This window comes from Eucyclogobius newberryi, unplaced genomic scaffold (assembly GCF_026437365.1).
Source record: "Eucyclogobius newberryi isolate DKJ021-1_F unplaced genomic scaffold, fEucNew1.0.hap1 SCAF_244, whole genome shotgun sequence".
NCBI classification, from domain to species: Eukaryota; Metazoa; Chordata; class Actinopteri; order Gobiiformes; family Gobiidae; genus Eucyclogobius; species Eucyclogobius newberryi.
In genome coordinates, this window is record NW_027315884.1 from 30,558 (window position 1) to 57,099 (window position 26,542).

General features: G+C 50.7%; 1 protein-coding gene across 2 annotated transcripts; it reads left to right on the forward strand.

Moving 5' to 3' along the window:
• Positions 1-402: 402 nt before the first annotated feature.
• On the forward strand, positions 403-21,501 carry LOC140372535 (actin-binding protein WASF3-like). 2 transcript variants are annotated; one of them, XM_072459665.1, is made up of 9 exons: positions 403-572; positions 1,177-1,311; positions 11,331-11,484; positions 12,673-12,790; positions 14,244-14,312; positions 16,284-16,328; positions 18,177-18,553; positions 18,751-19,127; positions 21,315-21,501. In XM_072459665.1, the coding sequence occupies exons 1-9, from the start codon at positions 440-442 to the stop codon at positions 21,470-21,472; spliced, it is 1,566 nt and encodes a 521-aa protein (XP_072315766.1). In that variant the 5' UTR covers positions 403-439; the 3' UTR covers positions 21,473-21,501. The 2 variants fall into 2 exon arrangements, with proteins under 2 accessions (XP_072315766.1, XP_072315768.1); XM_072459667.1 differs by lacking the exon at positions 14,244-14,312.
• The last annotated feature ends 5,041 nt before the right edge of the window (positions 21,502-26,542 follow it).

Genomic DNA, 26,542 nt, shown 5'->3' on the forward strand with positions numbered 1-26,542 from the left:
TAACGTGCTAACGTGCTAATGTGCTAATGTGCTAACTTGCTAATGTGCTAACGTGCTAATATGCTAACTTGCTAAAGTGCTAATGTGCTAATGTGCTAACGTGCTAATGTGCTAATGTGCTAACGGTTTAAATCTGTGTTGAGCTTTTTTCCCAGTGTTGAAATAAACCAAAGACTGTTTAAATAAAGACCTGATCTGGGTCTGGTCCAAAAATAACACTGTCCCACATAGAGACCAACGATGCTCTCCATGTGGGACAGTCCTGGTCTGGTCCTGGTCCATGTGGGACGCCGCTGCAGCCGAGTCAGAACCACCGTTTACCACTTCGTTGTGATATAAAACTGAACAGGTTTCTCTCTTCTTCTTCTTGTCGTGGTCGTGGTGGTCCTGGTCGTGGTGGTCGTGGTGGTCGTGGTGGTGGTCGCAGGCGTGAGCGAGGATGCCGCTGGTGAAGAGGAGCATCGAGCCGCGGCACCTGTGTCGCGGCGCGCTGCCCGACGGCGTCACCAGTGAACTCGAGTGCGTCACCAACTCCACGCTGGCCGCCATCATCAAGCAGCTCGGCAGTCTGAGTGAGTGTGCCCGGGGGGGAGGGGCTTCGGGGAGGGGAGGGAGGGGCTTCGGGGAGGGAGGGGCTTATGCGACCCGACCAGCGGGGGGCGCACTGTGACAGAACGTGAGCCGGGCGCGAATCGCTCTGTGAATGAAGCCGAGTGCGATTGTGTGAGTGATGGAGGGGCCCGGGGGCTGGGGGAGATATTCAGCGCATTCAGAACACTGCCCCCCTCTGGTGTACATCAGCAAGTTTCATCCACGAAGCTCCACCGTCCTATTATGGACCTGGTTCTGTCCCGTTATGGACCTGGTTTAGACCTGGTTCTGTCCCGTTATGGACCTGGTTTAGTTCTGTTTCTGTCCCGTTATGGACCTGGTTTAGTTCTGGTTCTGTCCCGTTATGGACCTGGTTTAGTTCTGGTTTAGTTCTGGTTCTGTCCCGTTATGGACCTGGTTTAGTTCTGGTTCTGTCCCGTTATGGACCTGGTTTAGTTCTGGTTTAGTTCTGGTTCTGTCCCGTTATGGACCTGGTTTAGTTCTGGTTCTGTCCCGTTATGGACCTGGTTTAGTTCTGGTTCTGTCCCGTTATGGACCTGGTTTAGTTCTGGTTCTGTCCTGCAGGTCGTCACGCTGAGGACATTTTTGGAGAGTTGTTCAATGAAGCCAACAGTTTCTACCTGAGGATGAGCAGCCTCCAGGAGCGAGTGGACCAGCTCGCAGTGAAGGTCACACAGCTCGACTCCACCGTGGAAGAAGGTACTCCACCAGCACTTTAGTCCTGGTTTAGTCCTGGTTTAGTCCTGGTTTAGTCCTGGTTTAGACCTGGTTTAGACCTGGTTTAGACCTGGTTTAGTCCTGGTTTAGTCCTGGTTTAGTCCTGGTTTAGACCTGGTTCAGTCCTGGTTTAGTCCTGGTTTAGTCCTGGTTTAGTCCTGGTTTAGTCCTGGTTTAGACCTGGTTTAGTCCTGGTTTAGACCTGGGTTAGACCTGGTTTAGTCCTGGTTTAGTCCTGGTTTAGTCCTGGTTTAGACCTGGTTCAGTCCTGGTTTAGTCCTGGTTTAGTCCTGGTTTAGTCCTGGTTTAGTCCTGGTTTAGTCCTGGTTTAGACCTGGTTTAGTCCTGGTTTAGTCCTGGTTTAGACCTGGTTTAGTCCTGGTTTAGTCCTGGTTTAGTCCTGGTTTAGTCCTGGTTTAGACCTGGTTTAGTCCTGGTTTAGACCTGGGTTAGACCTGGTTTAGTCCTGGTTTAGTCCTGGTTTAGTCCTGGTTTAGACCTGGTTCAGTCCTGGTTTAGTCCTGGTTTAGTCCTGGTTTAGTCCTGGTTTAGTCCTGGTTTAGTCCTGGTTTAGACCTGGTTTAGTCCTGGTTTAGTCCTGGTTTAGACCTGGTTTAGTCCTGGTTTAGTCCTGGTTTAGTCCTGGTTTAGTCCTGGTTTAGACCTGGTTTAGACCTGGTTTAGTCCTGGTTTAGTCCTGGTTCAGTCCTGGTTTAGTCCTGGTTTAGTCCTGGTTTAGTCCTGGTTCAGTCCTGGCTCAGACTCTGTAACTGGAGCTTTATTGAGGCTGATTAAAAGCACTCTCTCAGAGTACGGAGGCCCCAGAGGCTCACGTTTAAAACATTAAATCGATCTGTGTCGACTCGCGGCCGGAGAACGAGCTTCGACTTTCACTTTACGCTGCCAGAGCCACGTTCAACGTTCTGCTGCTCAGGACTCTTCACAGAGTCTTCACAGAGTCTTCACAGAGTCTTCACAGAGTCTTCAGAGTCTTCACAGAGTCTTCAGAGTCTTCAGAGTCTTCACAGAGTCTTCACAGAGTCTTCACAGAGTCTTCACAGAGTCTTCACAGAGTCTTCACAGAGTCTTCACAGAGTCTTCACAGTCTTCACAGTCTTCAGAGTCTTCACAGAGTCTTCACAGTCTTCACAGAGTCTTCACAGAGTCTTCAGAGTCTTCAGAGTCTTCACAGAGTCTTCACAGAGTCTTCACAGAGTCTTCACAGAGTCTTCACAGAGTCTTCAGAGTCTTCACAGAGTCTTCACAGAGTCTTCAGAGTCTTCACAGTCTTCAGAGTCTTCACAGTCTTCAGAGTCTTCACAGAGTCTTCAGAGTCTTCACAGTCTTCAGAGTCTTCACAGTCTTCAGAGTCTTCACAGAGTCTTCAGAGTCTTCACAGTCTTCAGAGTCTTCACAGAGTCTTCAGAGTCTTCACAGAGTCTTCACAGAGTCTTCACAGAGTCTTCACAGAGTCTCCACAGTCTTCAGAGTCTTCACAGAGTCTTCACAGAGTCTTCAGAGTCTTCACAGTCTTCAGAGTCTTCAGAGTCTTCACAGAGTCTTCACAGAGTCTTCACAGAGTCTTCACAGAGTCTTCACAGAGTCTTCAGAGTCTTCACAGAGTCTTCACAGAGTCTTCAGAGTCTTCACAGTCTTCAGAGTCTTCACAGTCTTCAGAGTCTTCACAGAGTCTTCAGAGTCTTCACAGTCTTCAGAGTCTTCACAGTCTTCAGAGTCTTCACAGAGTCTTCAGAGTCTTCACAGTCTTCAGAGTCTTCACAGAGTCTTCAGAGTCTTCACAGAGTCTTCACAGAGTCTTCACAGAGTCTTCACAGAGTCTCCACAGTCTTCAGAGTCTTCACAGAGTCTTCACAGAGTCTTCAGAGTCTTCACAGTCTTCAGAGTCTTCAGAGTCTTCACAGAGTCTTCACAGAGTCTTCACAGAGTCTTCACAGTCTTCAGAGTCTTCACAGAGTCTTCACAGAGTCTTCAGAGTCTTCACAGTCTTCAGAGTCTTCACAGAGTCTTCAGAGTCTTCACAGAGTCTTCACAGAGTCTTCACAGAGTCTTCACAGAGTCTTCACAGAGTCTTCACAGTCTTCAGAGTCTTCACAGAGTCTTCACAGAGTCTTCAGAGTCTTCACAGTCTTCAGAGTCTTCAGAGTCTTCACAGAGTCTTCACAGAGTCTTCACAGAGTCTTCACAGTCTTCAGAGTCTTCACAGAGTCTTCACAGAGTCTTCAGAGTCTTCACAGTCTTCAGAGTCTTCACAGAGTCTTCAGAGTCTTCACAGAGTCTTCACAGAGTCTTCACAGAGTCTTCACAGAGTCTTCACAGAGTCTTCACAGAGTCCTGGTGAAAAGCAGAGATGCCACATGTGGAGTTCTCACATTTGATTTTGATCGCAGTCTATGTGGCCCCGTCTGCCAATGCTGAAGATGCTTGTGAAGCACTGCTCTCCTGCACTTGTAGGCTGCAAACACAGCATCCACAGGCTCTCTTCCTCATCTCTGGTGACTTTAACCACGCTTCTCCCTCTTCTGTTCTACCAACATACACCCAGTATGTTACCTGCCCCACCAGAGACAATAGAACATTGGACTTGTTTTTTGCCAACACCAGGAGGCTCCTCCCCCCTCCCTCCCCTGGGCAGCTCGGACCACAACCTTGTACATCTGAGGCCTGTGTATGAACCCATCGTGCGCAGGCAGCCTGTGGTGTCCCGTGAGGTGAGGATGTGGTCTGCTGAGAGCGAGGAGGCTCTGAGGGACTGCTTCAGCACCACTGTCTGGACTGAGCTTTATGACCCACATGGGGAGGACATCAGCACCATCACAGAGTGCATCACGGACTACATCAACTTCTGTTTTGAGAACATTGTTCCCTCCCGGACGGTGCGGTGTTTTCCAAACAACAAGCCATGGATTAACCGTGAACTGAAGGCTCTGCTGAAGGAGAAGAAGAGAGCCTTCAGGGCAGGGAACAAGGAGGAGCTGAGGACTGTGCAGAAGGAGCTGAGGAGGAGGATCAGGCAGAAGCTACAGGAGGAGGATGGAGGAGCAGCTGGAGCAGAAGAACATTCAGGGAGTGGGAGGAGCCTGAAAACCATCTCAGGCTTCAAAGTCCCCCCTGTCCAGACAGAGGGAGATCTACAGTGGGTAAACGAGCTTAATTCTACCTTCCTGAGATTTGATCAATCACCACTCCTCCCCCTGCACAGGCCCCTCCCCCTGCATGCTCCCTCTTCACACCTCTGCTCCGGCCCATCAGCTCACCACTTCGCCTGGACTCACCATCCCCCCAGCACACAGTCCCCCTGGACTGACCCATCCCCCCAGCACACAGTCCCCCTGGACTCACCCGTCCCCCCAGCACACAGTCCCCCTGGACTCACCCATCCCCCCAGCACACAGTCCCCCTGGACTCACCCGTCCCCCCAGCACACAGTCCCCCTGGACTCACCCATCCCCCCAGCACACAGTCCCCCTGGACTGACCCATCCCCCCAGCACACAGTCCCCCTGGACTCACCCGTCCCCCCAGCACACAGTCCCCGTGGACTCACCCGTCCCCCCAGCACACAGTCCCCCTGGACTCACCCGTCCCCGCAGCACACAGTCCCCCTGGACTCACCCGTCCCCCCAGCACACAGTCCCCCTGGACTCACCCGTCCCCCCAGCACACAGTCCCCCTGCCAACCACTGACTGTCACAGCAGCACAGGTGAGGAGTGAGCTGAAGAGGATTAAAGTGAGGAAGGCAGCAGGACCTGATGGCATCAGCCCCAGGCTCCTTAAGTCCTGCAGATGAACTGTGTGGAGTTATGGAGCATGTCTTCAACATGAGCCTGAAGCTGAGGCTGGTACCACAGGTCTGAAGACCTCCTGTCTGGTACCTGTGCCCAAGACACCGCGCCCCAAAGACCTCAACAGCTTCAGGCCAGTGGCTCTCACGTCCCACCTGATGAAGACACTGGAGCTGGTCCTGGACCACCTCCGCTCCACCGTGAGCTCAGCCATGGACCCGCTGCAGTTTGTATATGTCCTGACATCGGAGTGGAGGACGCCGTCATCTCCTGCTGCACCGCTCTCTCTCTCTCACCTGGAGAAGCCTGGCAGCTCTGTGAGGATCCTGTTCTTTCATCTCTCCAGCGCCTTCAACACCATCAGCTCCTGAGGGACAAGCTGGAGACGGCTCCTGAGGGACAAGCTGGAGACGGCTCCTGAGGGACAAGCTGGAGACGGCTCCTGAGGGACAAGCTGGAGACGCTGGTGTGGAGTACGACCTGCAGAGTGGATCCTGGACTACCTCACAGACCGACCCCAGTTTGTGAGAGCCCGGGACTGTGTGTCTGACACTCGGACCTGCAGTGTGGGGGACCTGCAGAGTGGGGGACCTGCAGTGTGGAGGACCTGCAGTGTGGAGGACCTGCAGTGTGGGGGACCTGCAGTGTGAGGGACCTGCAGTGTGGGGACCTGCAGTGTGAGGGACATGCAGTGTGAGGGACCTGCAGTGTGAGAGCCCTGCAGTGTGTGGGACCTGCATTGTGGGGGACCTGCAGTGTGAGGGACCTGCAGTGTGGGGACCTGCAGTGTGGGGACCGTTAGTGTGGGGGACCTGCAGTGTGGGGACCTGCAGTGTGAGGGACCTGCAGTGTGGGGACCTGCAGTGTGGGGGACCTGCAATGTGGGGGACCTGCAGTGTGAGGCACCTGCAGTGTGGGGATATCCAGCGGTCAAAATGAGTTTCCTCCGCCGGGTGGCTGGGCGCTCCCTTAGAGATAGGGGGAGGAGCTCGGTCACACGGGGGGAGCTCGGAGTAGAGCCGCTGCTCCTCCTGGGCGCCTCCCTGGAGAGGAGTTTCGGGCTTGTCCCACCAGGAAGAGGCCCCTGAGAAGACCCAGAACACGCTGGAGGGACTATATCTCTCGGCTGTTCTGGGATCCCCTCAGAGGAGTTGGAGGAAGTGTCTGGGGAGGGGGAAGTCTGGGAGTCCTTGCTTGGACTGCTGCCCCCGCGACCCGGCCCCGGATAAAGAGGAAGAAGATCGATGGACTATGATTATTTCTATTGAACGTGAGACTTTTAGAATCCATTATAAACCAAAAAAAGGTGTAACTATGGCAACACAGGGCCTCTGGACTGAGAATATTTACAAATACAGTGCAATATTAAAAAACATATTACATTTTAATTATTTATTTCACATTTTCATTTTAAAATGTCACTTTCTTTGTTTTAAAAAAGTGTTATTAAATTAATACAATTAATACATTTAATACAATTAAATAAAATTGATCAAATCAATAGAATTAATAAAATTAATAAAATGTATAAAATTGATACAATTAATACAATTAATGCTGTTAATAAAATGAATGTCTTTGAGTATAATTGTAATACAACTTGAAACACACTTTCATATCATGACAAAAGATTGTTTTGAACAAACATCTGAGTTTCCACATTGGGGAAAGATGAGATGAGTCTTTATTTGTCCAATGGGGACACATGGGTATGACAGTATTGCACATGGGTATGACAGTATTGCACATGGGTATGACAGTATTGCACATGGGTATGTCAGTATTGCACATGGGTATGTCAGCATTGCACATGTGTATGTCGGTATTGCACATGGGTATGACAGTATTGCACATGGGTATGTCAGTATTGCACATGGGTATGACAGTATTGCACATGGGTATGTCAGTATTGCACATGGGTATGACAGTATTTCACATGGGTATGTCAGTATTGCACATGGATATGTCAGTATTGCACATGGGTATGACAGTATTGCACATGGGTATGTCAGTATTGCACATGGATATGTCAGTATTGCACATGGGTATGACAGTATTGCACATGGGTATGTCAGCATTGCACATGTGTATGTCGGTATTGCACATGGGTATGACAGTATTGCACATGGGTATGTCAGTATTGCACATGGGTATGACAGTATTGCACATGGGTATGTCAGTATTGCACATGGGTATGACAGTATTTCACATGGGTATGTCAGTATTGCACATGGATATGTCAGTATTGCACATGGGTATGACAGTATTGCACATGGGTATGTCAGTATTGCACATGGATATGTCAGTATTGCACATGGGTATGTCAGTATTGCACATGAATATGTCAGTATTGCACATGGGTATGACAGTATTGCACATGTGTATGACAGTATTGCACATGGGTATGTCAGTATTGCACATGGGTATGACAGTATTACACATGTGTATGTCAGTATTACACATGGGTATGACAGTATTGCACATGGGTATGTCAGTATTACACATGGGTATGACAGTATTACACATGGGTATGTCAGTATTGCACATGGGTAGTGGTCTTTGGACTCAGCTCCTTCTTCACCACAACAGTAGATGCAGCGACTGCATCACTGCAGCTGCTGCACCGATCCAACTGTCAATCACACGCTCCATCAAGACCCTGAGATACTTGAACTCCTCCACTTGGGGTAAAGACCCCCCACCCACCTGGAGAGAACAAGGACCCCTACCCACCTGGAGAGAACAAGGACCCCCACCCACCTGGAGAGAACAAGGACCCCCACCCACCTGGAGAGAACAAGGACCCCCACCCACCTGGAGAGAACAAGGACCCCCACCCACCTGGAGAGAACAAGGACCCCCCACCCACCTGGAGAGAACAAGGACCCCCACCCACCTGGAGAGAACAAGGACCCCCACCCACCTGGAGAGAACAAGACACCCTTTTCCGGTCGAGAACCATGGCCTTCAGGCCATCAGGACAGCATCGTCTGCAAACAGCAGAGATGAGATCCTGTGGTCCCCAAACCGGACACCTTTCAACCCCTGACCACACCCTATGACCCCTGACCACACCCTCTGACCCGTGACTGCGCCTAGGAACCGAACTGGTGACAAAGCGCAGCCCTGAGGAGTCGCTCACTGGGAACAGGTCTGACTTACTGCAGTGAACACAGCTCCTGCTCCTGTCAGACAGGGACCGGACAACCCTGAGCAAAGGGCCCCAGACCACGTACTCCCGGAGCACCCCCCAAAGGACACCCCGAGGGACACGGTCAAAAGCCTTCTCCAGATCCACAAAGCACATATGACTGTGCAAACTCCCATGAGCCCTGGAGCACCCAATGGAGAGTTTAAAGCTGGTCCAGTGTTGCACCACCAGGACCTAAACCTGCTCCTCCTGAATCTGAGGTTCTATGGGTCAGATTATCCTCTAGGACCTGGAATAGACCTTATGGGAGGCTGAGGAGTGTGATCCCTCTGTAGTTGGAACACACCCTCTGGTCCCCCTTCTTAAACAGAGGGACCACCACCCCGGTCTGCCAGTCCAGAGGCACTGTCCCCGACCGCCACGCGATGTTGCAGAGACGTGTCAGAGACAGTCCTACAACATCCAGGAACTCTGCGACAGCATGAGCTGTGGCCCGCTTGGCCTGCCGATACCTGTCAATGACCTCAGGAGACCTACAAGCCTGGTAGGCCTCTTTCTTCAGTCTGACGACATCCCTTACTTCCGGTGTCCACCACCGGGTTCGGGTGTTGCCGCCACGACAGGCACCGGACCATGTGACCACAGCTCTGAGCAGCCGCATCAACAATGGAGGAGAACATGGTCCACTCGGACTCAATGTCCCCAGCGTCCCCCGGGACATGGGAGGAGCTCTCCCGGAGGTGCGAGTTGAAGACCCTCCTGACAGAGGCAAGACGTTCCCAACAGACCCTCACGATGCACTTGGGTCTGCCAAGTCTGTCCGGCTTCCTCCTCCGCCAGTGGATCCAACTCACCACCAGGTGGTGCTCTACAGCTCCGCCCCTTCACCCGAGTGTCCAGGACACAGGTCAGAGGTCAAGGTCAAATGACACGACAACAAAGTGGATCATTGACCTTCTGTGTCCTGGTGTCATGTGACCTGATGGACTTTGTGCTTGAACATGGTGTTCGTTCTGGACAATCCGTGGCACAGAAGTCCAATAACTGACCGCTCGGGTTCAGATCGGGGCTCCTCCCCTTTCCAGGAGTCACTGTCATTGTCCACGTGGGCGTCGAAGTCCCCCAGTCGAACATCAGAGTCCCCGGTCAGTGCACTGTCCAGTTCTCCTCCCAAGGACTCAGAGAAGGCCGGGTCCTCTGTAGTGAGAGACATGTCCCCCACCCGAAGGTGAAGGGACGCGACCCTCTCGTCCACCGGGGTGAACTCCAGCACGTGGCGGCTGAGCTGAGGGGCTATAAGCCCGCCCACACCAGCCCCGCCCACACCAGCCCCGCCTCTCCCCGCGGGCAGCACCAGAGAAGTGGAGCGTCCGGCCCCTCTGGAGGAGATGGTTCCAGAGCCCAAACTGTGCTGGAGGTAACGCTCAACCTCCCGCACAAGCTCAAGCTCCTCCCCCCAGCACAAGCTCAGGCTCCTCCCCTCAGCGAGGGGACATTCCATGTCCCCAGAGTTAGTCTCTGTGTCTGGAGATCTGGTCGTCGAGGCCCCTGCCGTCGCCTGCCGCCCAGATCTCTCTGCACCGGCCCCTTATGGATCCTCCTGCGGGTGGTGGGCCCACGGGAGGGCGGCCCCATGTCACTCTTTCGGGCTGTGGCCGGCCGGGCCCCGTGGGGAAAGACCCGGCCACCAGGCGCTCGCCATCAAGCACCCACCCCAGGCCTGGCTCCAGGATGTGGCCCCGGTGACGCCGATCCGGGCGACGTAAACGGCCTTGTTTTTGAATTCATCATAAGAGGCTTCTGAACCGATCTTTGTCTGACCCGTCACTTAGGACCTGTTTGCCTTGGGAGATCCGACCAGGGGCCTGGAGCCGCCGACAACATGGCTCCTGGGATCATTCAGGCCCTCAAACCCCTCCACCACGTTAAGGTGTCGGTTCAAGGAGGAGCTAATCATAGTCACAAAAATGAAATGTTGCCCCTAAAAGTAAATATTTTATCCTCGATATTTGATCCTTCTTCTTTAATGATTTTGATCTTAGGTTTATTTCATTAAAATGTAAAAAAAAAAAAATATTTACACTATTTAGATAAGTCTTAATAAACATAAATCATAAACAGATGGTTCAAAAGGTCACAAATATTCATGTGAGATCAACTTTACCATTTTTATTTATTTGTTTTTATTATTTTACTATCTTTTAAGCAAAAACGGCACGCTAACGCCGCGCTAACGCCGCGCTAACGGCAAGCTAACGGCACGCTACCGGCCTTTGGCCTTAATCACGTTTACAGGACGAGAACGAGAGGAAAACACTGCAGAATGTGTGAAGATTATAAAAAATAAAGCCAAGATGAGAGATCAGTGTCGCCCACTTACCCAGAGGTCACTGGTTCAACCCCCGATGTTCAATTAATACTGTCGTTCACGTCCCCGGGCAAGACCACATGACCTAAATGTGTCAGGCTTTTGAAAGGGCGAGCGAGTGGAGCAAAGTGACATTAAGGAGGAGAGAGAGGATAGAGAGAGAGAGAGAGGAGAGAGAGGAGAGAAAGAGTAGGGGGAAGAGAGAGGGAGGGGAGAGAGAGAGAGGGGGAGAGAGATAAGGAGAGAGAAGGAGAGAGAGGAGAGAGTGAGAGAAACATTAGATTGTGGCCTCAGGGCGAGAGACACGATAGAGTGTGTGAACTGACTGACAAACAGAGAGTCTATGAGAGAGAGAGAGAGAGAGAGAGAGAGAGAGAGAGAGAGGGAGAGGGAGAGAGAGGGGGCGAGATGAGAGAGAGGGGGAGAGAGGAGACTGAGGGGGAGAGAGAGGGGGAGAGAGGAGAGAGAGAGGGGGAGAGAGAGGGGGAGAGAGGAGAGACAGGGGGAGAGAGAGGGGGAGAGAGGAGAGACAGGGGGAGAGAGAAGAGAGAGAGAGGAGAGAGCGGGGGAGAGAGAGGGGGATGAAAGATAAAAGAGGAACAATGGGTGTGTCCAAGCCGCGTTTGACCGTTTGCCGTGTGTGTTGCGTGTGAACTGACCCTCGCCGCGCTCCGTCCAGTCTCTCTGCAGGACATCAACATGAGGAAGGCCTTCAAGAGCAGTACCATCCAGGACCAGCAGGTGGTGTCCCGCACCTCCGTCCCCAATCCCGTGGTGGAGATGTACCACCGCTGCGACAAGCCTCCGCCGCTGAACATACTCACGTCCTACAGGTGAGACGCGTGTCCTGCGCCCTGTCCACGCGCCGACCGCCGGGGGCAGCGGCGGGGGCTTTGTTTTTGGTCAATTCTCGGACTGGCTTCGAGCGCCCCCTGGTGGTGATTCAACAGAACACACCGGTCGGACGCACGGATCTGTTTACGTACAAAATGAGCGCTGACCTAAAGTAGCTGGTCTGTAACTGACGGGTGTAACGACCCCTGAGCTCGGGTTGGGGGCGCTGTAAACGTACGGCGGGTGTAATGACCCGTGAGCTCGGGCAGGGGGCGCTGTGAACGTACGGCGGGTGTAATGACCCGTGAACTCGGGCAGGGGGCGCTGTAAAGGTATGGCAGGTGAGCTCGGGCAGGGGGCGCTGTAAAGGTACGGCAGGTGAGCTCGGGCAGGGGGCGCTGTAAACGTACGGCGGGTGTAATGACCCGTGAGCTTGGGCAGGGGGCGCTGTGAACGTACGGCGGGTGTAATGACCCGTGAGCTCGGGCAGGGGGCGCTGTGAACGTACGGCGGGTGTAATGACCCGTGAGCTCGGACAGGGGGCGCTGTGAACGTACGGCGGGTGTAATGACCCGTGAGCTTGGGCAGGGGGCGCTGTAAACATACGGCGGGTGTAATGACCCGTGAGCTCGGGCAGGGGGCGCTGTAAACATACGGCGGGTGTAATGACCCGTGAGCTCGGGCAGGGGGCGCTGTAAACGTACGGCAGATGAGCTCGGGCAGGGGGCGCTGTAAAGGTATGGCAGGTGAGCTCGGGCAGGGGGCGCTGTAAAGGTACGGCAGGTGAGCTCGGGCAGGGGGCGCTGTAAAGGTACGGCAGGTGAGCTCGGGCAGGGGGCGCTGTAAAGGTACGGCAGGTGAGCTCGGGCAGGGGGCGCTGTAAACGTACGGCGGATGTAATGACCCGTGAGCTTGGGCAGGGGGCGCTGTGAACGTATGGCGGGTGTAATGACCCGTGAGCTCGGGCAGGGGGCGCTGTGAACGTACGGCGGGTGTAATGACCCGTGAGCTCGGGCAGGGGGCGCTGTAAACATACGGCGGGTGTAATGACCCGTGAGCTCGGGCAGGGGGCGCTGTAAAGGTACGGCAGGTGAGCTCGGGCAGGGGGCGCTGTAAAGGTACGGCAGGTGAGCTCGGGCAGGGGGCGCTGTAAAGGTACGGCAGGTGAACTCTGTTCTCCGCCTCAGGGACGACAAGAAGGACGCGCTCAAGTTCTACACTGACCCGTCCTATTTCTTCAACCTGTGGAAGGAGAAGATGCTCCAGGCCACGGAGGACAAGAGGAAGGAGAAGAGACGACAGAAGGTGAGGAGGAGGAGAGAGGAGGAGGGGGAGAGAGGAGGAGAGGGGGAGAGGAGGAGAGGAGGAGAGAGGAGGAGAGGGGGAGAGAGGAGGAGGGGGGAGAGGAGGAGAGGGGGAGAGAGGAGGAGAGGGGGAGAGAGGAGGAGGGGGGAGAGGAGGAGAGAGGGGGAGAGAGGAGGACAAGAGGAAGGACAAGAGACAACAGAAGGTGAGGAGGAGGAGAGAGGAGCAGGGGGAGAGAGGGAGAGAGGAGGAGGGTATGAGGGGGAGAGGAGGAGGAGAGAGTAAGATGGGATGTAAGAAAGGGAGGAGAGAGGGAAGACACAAAAGAGAGGGCGGGGGAGAAAGAGGAGAAAGTTGGAGAAATTAGAAAAAAAGGAGGAGAAAAAGGAGGAAACAAGGATGGAGAGAATTCTGTGTTAAATGTGCTGCTCTTGAACTAACTTTTCATCTCAGGCTTTTGTCTTATTTATGCCATTATTTACTTTCTGTATATTTTATTCACATCTGACCATGACATCATCATCATCATCATCACCTGGTCCTGGTCCTGGTCCTGGTCCTGGTCCTGGTCCTGGTCTGGTCCTGGTCCTGGTCTGGTCCTGGTCCTGGTCCTGGTCCTGGTCTGGTCCTGGTCCTGGTCTGGTCCTGGTCCTGGTCTGGTCCTGGTCCTGGTCCTGGTCTGGTCCTGGTCCTGGTCCTGGTCCTGGTCTGGTCCTGGTCCTGGTCTGGTCCTGGTCCTGGTCCTGGTCCTGGTCCTGGTCCTGGTCCTGGTCCTGGTCCTGGTCCTGGTCCTGGTCTGGTCCTGGTCCTGGTCTGGTCCTGGTCCTGGTCCTGGTCCTGGTCCTGGTCTGGTCCTGGTCCTGGTCTGGTCCTGGTCCTGGTCTGGTCCTGGTCCTGGTCTGGTCCTGGTCCTGGTCCTGGTCCTGGTCTGGTCCTGGTCCTGGTCTGGTCCTGGTCCTGGTCCTGGTCCTGGTCTGGTCCTGGTCCTGGTCCTGGTCTGGTCCTGGTCTGGTCCTGGTCTGGTCCTGGTCCTGGTCTGGTCCTGGTCCTGGTCTGGTCCTGGTCCTGGTCTGGTCCTGGTCTGGTCCTGGTCCTGGTCCTGGCCCTGGTCTGGTCCTGGTCCTGGTCTGGTCCTGGTCCTGGTCCTGGTCTGGTCCTGGTCTGGTCCTGGTCTGGTCCTGGTCCTGGTCCTGGTCCTGGTCTGGTCCTGGTCCTGGTCTGGTCCTGGTCCTGGTCTGGTCCTGGTCTGGTCCTGGTCCTGGTCTGGTCCTGGTCTGGTCCTGGTCCTGGTCCTGGTCCTGGTCTGGTCCTGGTCTGGTCCTGGTCCTGGTCCTGGTCCTGGTCCTGGTCTGGTCCTGGTCCTGGTCCTGGTCTGGTCCTGGTCCTGGCCCTGGTCCCGGTCCCGGTCCCAGTCCCTGCTCCCGGTCTAACTCTCCAGCTTGTGTCTCCTCAGGGCTGCCCCGCCCACCCCGGCAGACCCCAGTCCAGACAGGCCCCGCCCCGGAGTCCACTGTCCTTCTCCGTAAGAGCCCCCCCCCCCCCCCCCCCCCCCCCCCCTGCTGTAGTTAGCCCCTCCCCCCCTGCACTGAACACTACAAACCACACCCACCAAACATAATCAACATATGATTTAATAAAAGGACTCAAGTCATTTGAACTCATCATTGTTAGATTTGACCTTTGACCTTTGACCTGGATCATTTCTAACTTTAGAACTTCATCAATGAAAATGTAGAAAAGTCTCTTTATTTGCTCATTGTGGATATTATAATGACATTTTGTGTTGTTCAGCCTGATGTCCACACGTCACTACCACCACACAGACTGTTAGCTAATGCTGGCATGCTAGTGCGACATGCTAGCATTTTGCACCGACATGCGAGCATACTACCATGCATGCTAGCATATTAATGCGACATGCTAGCATGATAATGGGACATGCTAGCATGCCAAATTAGCATGCTAGCATGTGCGGTGGACATCGTGCGGTGGACATCGGCTTTAGACGATCTAAATAATATGAATTACTCTTCATATATTTGACACACGCACAACACAAACCTCCTGCACTCAGCCCTGTGTTCTTCATGTGTGTCATGTTTTGTTGCTTGACCCACAGTCTGTGTGACCCACAGTGTGACCCACAGTCTGACCCACAGTCTGACCCACAGTCTGACCCACAGTCTGACCCACAGTCTGACCCACAGTCTGACCCACAGTCTGACCCACAGTGTGTCTAAAATCACACAACTCGCACTTCATTGGACTTTTGCCGAACACTTTTTCTCCAGTATAATCCTTGACCATAACGCAGTATAATCCTTGACCATAACGCAGTATAATCCTTGACCATAACGCAGTATAATCCTTGACCATAACGCAGTATAATCCTTGACCATAACGCAGTATAATCCTTGACCATAACGCAGTATAATCCTCGACCATAACGCAGTATAATCCTTGACCATAACGCAGTATAATCCTTGACCATAACGCAGTATAATCCTTGACCATAACGCAGTATAATCCTTGACCATAACGCTGTATAATCCTTGACCATAACGCAGTATAATCCTTGACCATAACGCAGTATAATCCTTGACCATAACGCAGTATAATCCTTGACCATAACGCAGTATAATCCTTGACCATAACGCTGTATAATCCTTGACCATAACGCAGTATAATCCTTGACCATAACGCAGTATAATCCTTGACCATAACGCAGTATAATCCTTGACCATAACGCAGTATAATCCTTGACCATAACGCAGTATAATCCTTGACCATAACGCAGTATAATCCTTGACCATAACGCAGTATAATCCTTGACCATAACGCAGTATAATCCTTGACCATAACGCAGTATAATCCTTGACCATAACGCAGTATAATCCTTGACCATAACGCAGTATAATCCTTGACCATAACGCAGTATAATCCTTGACCATAACGCAGTATAATCCTTGACCATAACGCAGTATAATCCTTGACCATAACGCAGTATAATCCTTGACCATAACGCTGTATAATCCTTGACCATAACGCAGTATAATCCTTGACCATAACGCAGTATAATCCTTGACCATAACGCAGTATAATCCTTGACCATAACGCAGTATAATCCTTGACCATAACGCAGTATAATCCTTGACCATAACGCAGTATAATCCTTGACCATAACGCAGTATAATCCTTGACCATAACGCAGTATAATCCTTGACCATAACGCAGTATAATCCTTGATCATAACGCAGTATAATCCTTGACCATAACGCAGTATAATCCTTGACCATAACGCAGTATAATCCTTGACCGTTACATCGGAGACATCATAAACCGTGACGTTTCGGACTGCGCTGCTTTACGTCTGCTGTGATGAATGCGTGACGTAGACTGTGGCGCCCTCTGGTGGCGGCGAGGAGCATGTGCGAGGGGCTTTTTCCTCCCCCTAAACTCCTCCCCCTTGTTCTCTGTTTGGTTTGTTCATCAGGAGCAGCAGAAGCAAGTGGAAGAGCCGGGACGAGAGGTCAAGAAGGTCAGTGCACGCTTTTTGACCGTTTGTGTAAACTTGTACTTCCTGTTTGGACGTGAGCACAGATATGACACAGAGGTGATTCCACAGCTGTTACCATAGCAACCAGACTGTAAACAAGAGCCACATAAACTGACACACAATAAGACCATAAAACTCCTTTATTTAGTCCCACCTTGGTTTAAACTGTCTCTGTGTCGCACACTGATGACATCACAGAGGGATTCAGCTCCACTTCCTGTCGTTTTAAACTCTTATTTTTTGGCATTTTCTTCAAAAATTGCAAATTAACGGTGGTAAAACTATGATCAATATCTACCACAGATGCCCTCCCACCAGACGGAGTGAGAATTAGAAAAAACGGAGAACTTTAAGATGGACTTAAAGTTAACTTAATTTTTTCTCTGTCGTGTTCTGTGTTTAGAATTTTAAAAATTGTTTGAAAAAAAAAGAAAGACGGGCACACAGAGGTTTTCAGAAAAGTTTTATTCAACAAAAATAATAATTTAATCATAATTGTTTTCATTTAACCTTTAGTTTAAACCCTAAATTTGGAACTAAAGGTTAAATTTGTGTATTTTTTGCTTCATAAACAAAGAGTGAAACACTAAACTCTAAGAATAACAGTTAGAAAAGTGGTGTGAACTGAACCGGTAACCCCGCCGTGTGTGAGAGAAGTGGTGTGAACTGAACCGGTAACCCCGCCGTGTGTGAGAGAAGTGGTGTGAACTGAACCGGTAACCCCGCCATGTGTGAGAGAAGTGGTGTGAACTGAACCGGTAACCCCGCCGTGTGTGAGAGAAGTGGTGTGAACTGAACCGGTAACCCCGCCGTGTGTGAGAGAAGTGGTGTGAACTGAACCGGTAACCCCGCCGTGTGTGAGAGAAGTGGTGTGAACTGAACCGGTAACCCCGCCGTGTGTGAGAGAAGTGGTGTGAACTGAACCGGTAACCCCGCCGTGTGTGAGAGAAGTGGTGTGAACTGAACCGGTAACCCCGCCGTGTGTGAGAGAAGTGGTGTGAACTGAACCGGTAACCCCGCCGTGTGTGAGAGAAGTGGTGTGAACTGAACCGGTAACCCCGCCGTGTGTGAGAGAAGTGGTGTGAACTGAACCGGTAACCCCGCCGTGTGTGAGAGAAGTGGTGTGAACTGAACCGGTAACCCCGCCGTGTGTGAGAGAAGTGGTGTGAACTGAACCGGTAACCCCGCCGTGTGTGAGAGAAGTGGTGTGAACTGAACCGGTAACCCCGCCGTGTGTGAGAGAAGTGGTGTGAACTGAACCGGTAACCCCGCCGTGTGTGAGAGAAGTGGTGTGAACTGAACCGGTAACCCCGCCGTGTGTGAGAGAAGTGGTGTGAACTGAACCGGTAACCCCGCCGTGTGTGAGAGAAGTGGTGTGAACTGAACCGGTAACCCCGCCGTGTGTGAGAGAAGTGGTGTGAACTGAACCGGTAACCCCGCCGTGTGTGAGAGAAGTGGTGTGAACTGAACCGGTAACCCCGCCGTGTGTGAGAGAAGTGGTGTGAACTGAACCGGTAACCCCGCCGTGTGTGAGAGAAGTGGTGTGAACTGAACCGGTAACCCCGCCGTGTGTGAGAGAAGTGGTGTGAACTGAACCGGTAACCCCGCCGTGTGTGAGAGAAGTGGTGTGAACTGAACCGGTAACCCCGCCGTGTGTGAGAGAAGTGGTGTGAACTGAACCGGTAACCCCGCCGTGTGTGAGAGAAGTGGTGTGAACTGAACCGGTAACCCCGCCGTGTGTGAGAGAAGTGGTGTGAACTGAACCGGTAACCCCGCCGTGTGTGAGAGAAGTGGTGTGAACTGAACCGGTAACCCCGCCGTGCGTTGCAGGTGCGTAAGGCTCGTAACCGGCGACAGGAGTGGAACGTCCTGGCGTACGACAAAGAGTTCCGCCCGGACGCTCGCCTGACGCCGTCGCCCTATCACGGCATGTCGTCCGAGGGATCGCTGAGTCCAGACAACAGCCCGGGCCACTCGTCCTCTCAGCCCGCCCACCCGCAGGACCACGCCCGCGACCACCTGGGGGCCCCGCAGACGCAGAGCCTGGACCGGGTGCTGAGGCCGACCACGCAGCCGGCCCCGGGAGCGGCGGCGCCGGGGCGACACGCGACCTCGCTCGGCAGGACGCCCTCCGCGCACGGGGCCCAGCCCGAGCAGATGGTGAACGGGCCGAGGCAGCAGTCGGTCAAAGAGTACAGGGCCCATGGGTGAGTCTGGGGCCTGTGGGAGAGTCAGGGGCCCGTGGGCGAGTCAGGAGCCCGTTGGTGAGTCTGGGGCCCGGGGGCCTGTTGGTGAGTCTGGGGCCCGTGGGTGACTCAGGGGCCCGTGGGTGACTCAGGGGCCCGTGGGTGACTCAGGGGCCCGTGGGTGAGCCGGCTCTTAACCTGGTCTTCTCTCTCTGCAGTGGTCAGCCGTCCACCATCCCAGAGTACTACATCCCCCCGGCTCCTCCCCCTCCTCCCCCCTCCATGCCCTCTGCTCCTTACGAGGCTCCGCCCACTGCCACCTCGGTCCCGCCTACTTCCTCCACCCTCTCCCGCCCGTACTCACCCTCCCCGCCCCCGCCTCCCGCCAACTATGTGCCGTCGCCCGCGCACCCCCCGTCGGGCGCTCCGCCGGCAGCGCCGCCGCCTCCTCCACCAGGGGGCCCCGCCATGCACACGCCCCCTCCGCACGCCGTCAACCAGGCCGACGGGGCGGGGCCCCAGAGGAAGGCCCCCATATTGGGCATGATCCCGATAAGCGACGCCCGCTCAGACCTGCTCGCCGCCATACGCAGAGGTGATCTTCAAACGCTCTTTAAACTATCTTTAAAAGCTTTTTAAACTCTCTTCAAACGCTCTTCAAATACTTTTTAAACTCTCTTTAAACACTATAAACGCTCTATAAACGCTCTTTAAACACTCTATAAATGCTCTTTAAACGCTCTATAAACACTCTATAAACACTATAAACGCTCTTTAAACACTCTATAAACACTCTATAAACGCTCTTTAAACGCTCTTTAAACTATCTTTAAAAGCTTTTTAAACTCTCTTCAAACGCTCTTCAAATACTTTTTAAACTCTCTTTAAACACTATAAACGCTCTTTAAACACTCTTTAAACACTCTATAAATGCTCTTTAAACGCTCTTTAAACGCTCTATAAACACTCTATAAACGCTCTTTAAACGCTCTTTAAACACTCCATAAACGCTCTATAAACGCTCTTTTAACGCTCTTTAAACGCTCTATAAACACTCTATAAACACTCTATAAACGCTCTATAAACGTTCTTTAAACGCTCTTTAAACGCTCTATAAACACTGTATAAATGCTCTTTAAACGCTCTATAAACGCTCTATAAACACTCTATAAATGCTCTATAAACGCTCTTCAAACGCTCTTTAAACACTATAAATGCTCTTTAAACACTCTATAAATGCTCTATAAACGCTCTTCAAACGCTCTTTAAACACTATAAATGCTCTTTAAACACTATAAATGCTCTATAAACGCTCTTCAAACGCTCTTTAAACACTATAAATGCTCTTTAAACACTCTATAAATGCTCTATAAACGCTCTTCAAACGCTCTTTAAACGCTCTATAAACGCTCTTTAAACACTATAAATGCTCTTTAAACGCTCTTTAAACGCTCTATAAACGCTCTTTAAACACTCTTTAAACACTCTATAAACACTCTATAAATGCTCTTTAAACACTCCATAAACGCTCTATAAACGCTCTTTTAACGCTCTTTAAACGCTCTATAAACACTCTATAAACACTCTATAAACACTCTATAAACACTCTATAAACGCTCTTCAAACGCTCTATAAACGCTCTATAAACACTCTTTAAACGCTCTTTAAACACTCTGAACGCTCTATAAACGCTCTATAAACACTCTTTAAACGCTCTTTAAACACTATTTAAACACTCTATAAACGCTCTATAAATGCTCTATAAACGCTCTTTAAACACTATAAATGCTCTTTAAACGCTCTTTAAACACTCTATAAACGCTCTTTAAACGCTCTATAAATGCTCTATAAACGCTCTTTAAACACTATAAATGCTCTTTAAACGCTCTTTAAACACTCTATAAACGCTCATTAAACGCTCTATAAACGCTCTTTAAACACTATAAACACTCTATAAACGCTCATTAAACGCTCTTTAAACGCTCTTTAAACACTATAAATGCTCTATAAACGCTCTTTAAACACTCTTTAAACACTCTTCAAACACTCTATAAACGCTCTTTAAATGCTCTTTAAACACTCTTTAAACACTCTATAAACGCTCTTTAAACACTCTTTAAACGTTCTTTAAACGCTCTATAAACGCTCTTTAAACGCTCCATAAACGCTCTATAAACGCTCTTTAAACGCTCTTTAAACGCTCTATAAACGCTCTATAAACACTCTATAAACACTCTATAAACGCTCTTCAAACGCTCTATAAACGCTCTATAAACACTCTTTAAACACTCTATAAATGCTCTATAAACGCTCTTCAAACGCTCTTTAAACACTCTATAAATGCTCTATAAACGCTCTTTAAACACTCCATAAACGCTCTACAAACGCTCTTTAAACGCTCTATAAACGCTCTTTAAACACTCTCTGAACGCTCTATAAACGCTCTATAAACACTCTTTAAACACTATTTAAACACTCTATAAACGCTCTATAAATGCTCTATAAACGCTCTTTAAACACTATAAATGCTCTTTAAACGCTCTTTAAACGCTCTATAAAAGCTCTATAAACGCTCATTAAACGCTCATTAAACGCTCTGTAAACGCTCTTTAAACACTATAAATGCTCTATAAACGCTCTTTAAACGCTCTTTAAACACTCTATAAACGCTCTATAAACGCTCTTTAAACACACTTTAAACGCTCTATAAACGCTCTTTAAACACACTTTAAACGCTCTATAAACGCTCTTTAAACACGTGTCTGACTGTCCCCCGCCGCAGGGATCCAGCTGAGGAAGGTGCAGGAGCAGCGGGAGCAGGAGGCCAAGCGGGAGCCCGTGGGGAACGACGTGGCCACCATCTTGTCCCGCCGGATCGCTGTCGAGTACAGCGAATCCGACGACGACTCGGAGCTGGACGATAACGAGTGGTCCGACTGAAGAGCGAGCGGAGGGGGAGGAGTCAGCGAATCGGACGACGACTCGGAGCTCGAGCCCGGGAGGGAAACGCCCCTTTTCCACGGAGCCACCCGAGTCGGGGGAGGGGTTTAGTTTATGCGTCCGGTTTCAATCTTATTCAGGCGGTTTTGGCTGCGTCGCTAAAAAACGCAATGTAAATATTTAAAATGACGTGGAACAAAATTTGAGGTGAAAACAAATCGGGCGTCTGCTCATTCGCCTGCATTACCGGGTCAACGCGCAGGGGGCGACGCTGAGGCCATGTTACAGACGAGTTTCAAACCATAAACCTTTCCATTAGGGATGTGGTTAATTCATTTCTGTCAATAATATCACTTTATACATCCATAAATATGAATAATACTGTCTAGAGATCTTCAATCACCTATTTAAAGCTTTTATTTGGTTTAAAATGTATTTAAAAGTCTGTTTTAGCTTTAATTTCCATAACATTTCCCGGTCTCTGTCGCAATTGAATTATACGGATAGTTTCTGAGCATCGTAGTGACATGTCGCTGCTGCTGAGCCGAACATAAAGAGTAATCCTAGTGTGTGTGAGGGGCGTGGCTAAAGCTAGTGTGTGTGAGGGGTGTGGCTAAAGCTAGTGTGCGTGAGGGGAGTGGCTAAAGCTAGTGTGCGTGAGGGGAGTGGCTAAAGCTAGTGTGCGTGAGGGGCGTGGCTAAAGCTAGTGTGTGTGAGGGGCGTGGCTAAAGCTAGTGTGCGTGAGGGGCGTGGCTAAAGCTAGTGTGCGTGAGGGGCGTGGCTAAAGCTAGTGTGTGTGAGGGGCGTGGCTAAAGCTAGTGTGTGTGAGGGGAGTGGCTAAAGCTAGTGTGCGTGAGGGGAGTGGCTAAAGCTAGTGTGCGTGAGGGGCGTGGCTAAAGCTAGTGTGTGTGAGGGGCGTGGCTAAAGCTAGTGTGCGTGAGGGGCGTGGCTAAAGCTAGTGTGCGTGAGGGGCGTGGCTAAAGCTAGTGTGTGTGAGGGGCGTGGCTAAAGCTAGTGTGTGTGAGGGGTGTGGCTAAAGCTAGTGTGCGTGAGGGGCGTGGCTAAAGCTAGTGTGCGTGAGGGGCGTGGCTAAAGCTAGTGTGTGTGAGGGGCGTGGCTAAAGCTAGTGTCTATAAGGGGCGTGGCTAAAGCTAGTGTGCGTGAGGGGCGTTGCTAAAGCTAGTGTGCGTGAGGGGCGTTGCTAAAGCTAGTGTGCGTGAGGGGCTCTACGCCGCGTTTGAACCTCTCTTTATGTCATGCTAATGCTAATGTCGGACGCATTATGACCTGGAAATATCAGATTGTGGCTCTTGACAAAGCGACTGCCGTGCGGCCATAAACAGGAAACGGCTGTCGCTAACGCGCTACGCTAGCTTTGTGTCGCTAAGGCTCGACGTATAAGTTAGCGTCGGCGGAAACGCGGCGCTTTAGCACGAGAGCAAGTCAGAGTTTGGAGACGAGACGGATTATTTTGAATTTGCCCGGTAATTAGCTGCTTTTGTGTGCGCTGAATATTTATTAATCCTCACGCGGAAGCTTTTTTTCAAAATAAAACGCGGACTCAGACTCAGCCAATGAGCGACCTGCGCTCGAAAGGCCGTGTAAAAGAGGCTTTTGCGACGCGGCGTTGGTCCATTCTCATCATGTTTACGACTTATTATGTGACGTAAAGTGGACTCAGTCATTTGTGCACAGTGCCATTCACACGCCACGCCCACCGCAGAATGCCGACGCCCGTTTCCAACCGAACCGCGCCCACGACAAGCTAACGACGACAACGGTTTGCAATGTTCCGTCTCTTGTGGCGTTTCGGAGCGATCGACGACGTTTACATGACACATGGTAGAGCACAATTAAACTTTCTGCGATTGCCAAAAATGAGAAGACGGCGTGAAATCGGGGAGAAAAGAGTCGCTCGAAAGAAGACGCGGATTTGATCGACCGATATAAAGTTCGGGAGCAGAGACTTGACGGCTCGTTATAAACGCTGTAACCAAACGGCCAAAACTATTTCAGTTGATCCAGTTCCAGTTCCAGTATGTCCTCCTGTAGCATGCTAGCGGTTTATATCCTCCTGTAGCATGCTAGCAGTTTATATCCTCCTGTAGCATGCTAGCGGTTGATGTCCTCCTGTAGCATACTAGCGGTTTATGTCCTCCTGTAGCATGCTAGCGGTTGATGTCCTCCTGTAGCATGCTAGCGGTTTATGTCCTCCTGTAGCATACTAGGGGTCGATGTCCTCCTGTAGCATGCTAGCGGTTGATGTCCTCCTGTAGCATGCTAGCGGTTGATGTCCTCCTGTAGCATGCTAGCGGTTTATGTCCTCCTGTAGCATGCTAGCGGTTGATGTCCTCCTGTAGCATGCTAGCGGTTGATGTCCTCCTGTAGCATGCTAGCAGTTTATGTCCTCCTGTAGCATGCTAGGGGTCGATGTCCTCCTGTAGCATGCTAGCGGTTGATGTCCTCCTGTAGCATGCTAGCGGTTGATGTCCTCCTGTAGCATGCTAGCGGTTGATGTCCTCCTGTAGCATGCTAGCGGTTGATGTCCTCCTGTAGCATGCTAGCGGTTTATGTCCTCCTGTAGCATGCTAGGGGTCGATGTCCTCCTGTAGCATGCTAGGGGTCGATGTCCTCCTGTAGCATGCTAGCGGTATATGTCCTTTGCCGACCGTTGGCGACCGTTGGCGACCGTTGATGACCGTTGGCAATTGTTGTTGATGACCGTTGTTGATGACCGTTGTTGATGACCGTTGGCGACCGTTGGCGTATCGAAGTCGGTATCTTAACTGCATTTCCGTTGAGTGAGTGGTCCGACCTGTAGGGGGCGCTTTGAAAACAAACACTTTGCATTTAGTTACAGAATGCTGCATTAAAATTGTGATTATTTTGAATCAATCAAAGTAAAAACACGTTAAACTCGGAAATGCGTTATTATATCAAGTGTTTAAAACGTAAAACGCAGCAGAGGAATAAAACGGCTTTAGATTTAGATGCGAGAACGTGAGAACGAAACAGTTCTTCACGATCAACATCACGTTATTTGTCCCCGAGGAAACGTTCGGACACATCGAACCGAGAGTAACAGGAGAGGAGAGTAACAGCCCCCAGGACAAACGTTTGTGCGTTTTCTTTCTCACGACCCGGAAAACGACGCACATTATTAAACATTAACCGAACGACAAAGGTGTTCCTACCGACGTGTCTCATGGTCCTTCATAGTTCAGGCGCGTTTGGCCACAGTTTTACGCGCCGGCTCTGCTCCCGAGCGTCCACTCCGTGTAATATAACCTCCATTGTACATTCTGAGCTGTAACTGTACTCCAGCCAATCAAACGTCACCAGCTTCACGTTGAAAATGTTTCCGCGACGACCGAAAAACACCGTTCAACCATTCGTGTTTTGAAAAAACGCGACGGCAGCGCTTTTTTGTGAACGCAACTCCCGGTCTATAAATACCGTTAAGTATAAGCTAGCGTGACCCGGCGTATAATCCACAGTGTCCGGGCGATGTCATTGGATGAACTGTTCTTTGACGTGTGCTTTTGGGGTTGTTGTTTTTTTTTTTGGAAATGTTCTGCGGTGACGACTTTATTTTGAAGAGTCTGGACGGCCCTTTCGTACGAGCCGGTTCCGTTGTCGCGGCGACACGGGACTCGGCCGCTTCTCCCCGCTCGTTTTTGGCACTTTTCGACGCTTCAAACGCTTCGGGGGAGCGTGTTTATCGTTCGTATTTATCGCCGGATTCTTCGCTCGACGCGGCGACGGTCGGAAATGTTTGCACTTCTTTTTGTTTTTGGAGACTGCGAATAAGAATAAACCCTGTTGTTGTGTGGTGTGAGCCCGTGTTAAAGCTGCACTGCGGGGCTTTTCTGAACCGCCGGTGTCAACGAGGAGAACGATCAAACGGGTTTACTCCGATCGGAAGTGAAACAGTCGCGATTGGGGTTTTGTTTTCCGGGGTAAATGCTGCAGGTGAAGGCGTAAAGCTGCCGTCGGCCTTTGAAAACTGAAGCTAGTTTCACAAAAAACGAGATTTAGGGACTTGTAATAAAGTAAAATGTCTTTATGAAGTTTAGTCGTTAAAAAACAACAAAAAAAACATTTTAGCTCTTTTTAAATTTATTTTTTGGTGGGTTTAGAAAGCAATTGATTGATTTGACTGAAAATAAGTGAATTATAGACTTATTTCTATATTTGAGGTTCCAGGAGCTTGAGTTATTCTTTATGGGACGGGGAAATGTTCCATGTTGCCCCTTTAACACGACGGGGAAAGGTTCCGTGGTGCCCCTTTAACACGTGGTATATTGTACAAATGATGATCACTTATGCAATAGTTTAAAAAAAAAAATATTGTTTATTTAATACGAAAATCATTTGAAATAGTGTTTGTGTTGAATAAGGCTGTGTTCACACTTAAGACCTGGTTTAGTCCTGGTTTAGACCTGGTTTAGACCTGTTTAGTCCTGGTTTAGACCTGTTTAGTCCTGGTTTCTACCTGGTTTAGTCCTGGTTTAGACCTGGTTTAGCCTGGTTTAGCCTGGTTTAGACTTGGTTTAGCCTGGTTTAGACTTGGTTTAGCCTAGTTTAGTCCTGGTTTAGACCTGTTTAGTCCTGGTTTAGCCTGGTTAGCCTGGTTTAGCCTGGTTTAGCCTGGTTAAGTCCTGGTTTAGTCCTGGTTTAGCCTGGTTTAGACTTGGTTTAGCCTTGTTTAGCCTGGTTTAGTCCTGGTTTAGACCTGGTTTAGCCTGGTTTAGTCCTGGTTTAGTCCTGGTTTAGACCTGGTTCAGCCTAGTTTAGTCCTGGTTTAGCCTGGTTTAGACCTGGTTTAGACTTGGTTTAGCCTAGTTTAGTCCTGGTTTAGACCTGTTTAGTCCTGGTTTGTACCTGGTTTAGTCCTGGTTTAGACCTGGTTTAGCCTGGTTTAGCCTGGTTTAGACTTGGTTTAGCCTGGTTTAGACTTGGTTTAGCCTAGTTTAGTCCTGGTTTAGACCTGTTTAGTTCTGGTTTAGCCTGGTTAGCCTGGTTTAGCCTGGTTTAGTCCTGGTTTAGCCTGGTTTAGACTTGGTTTAG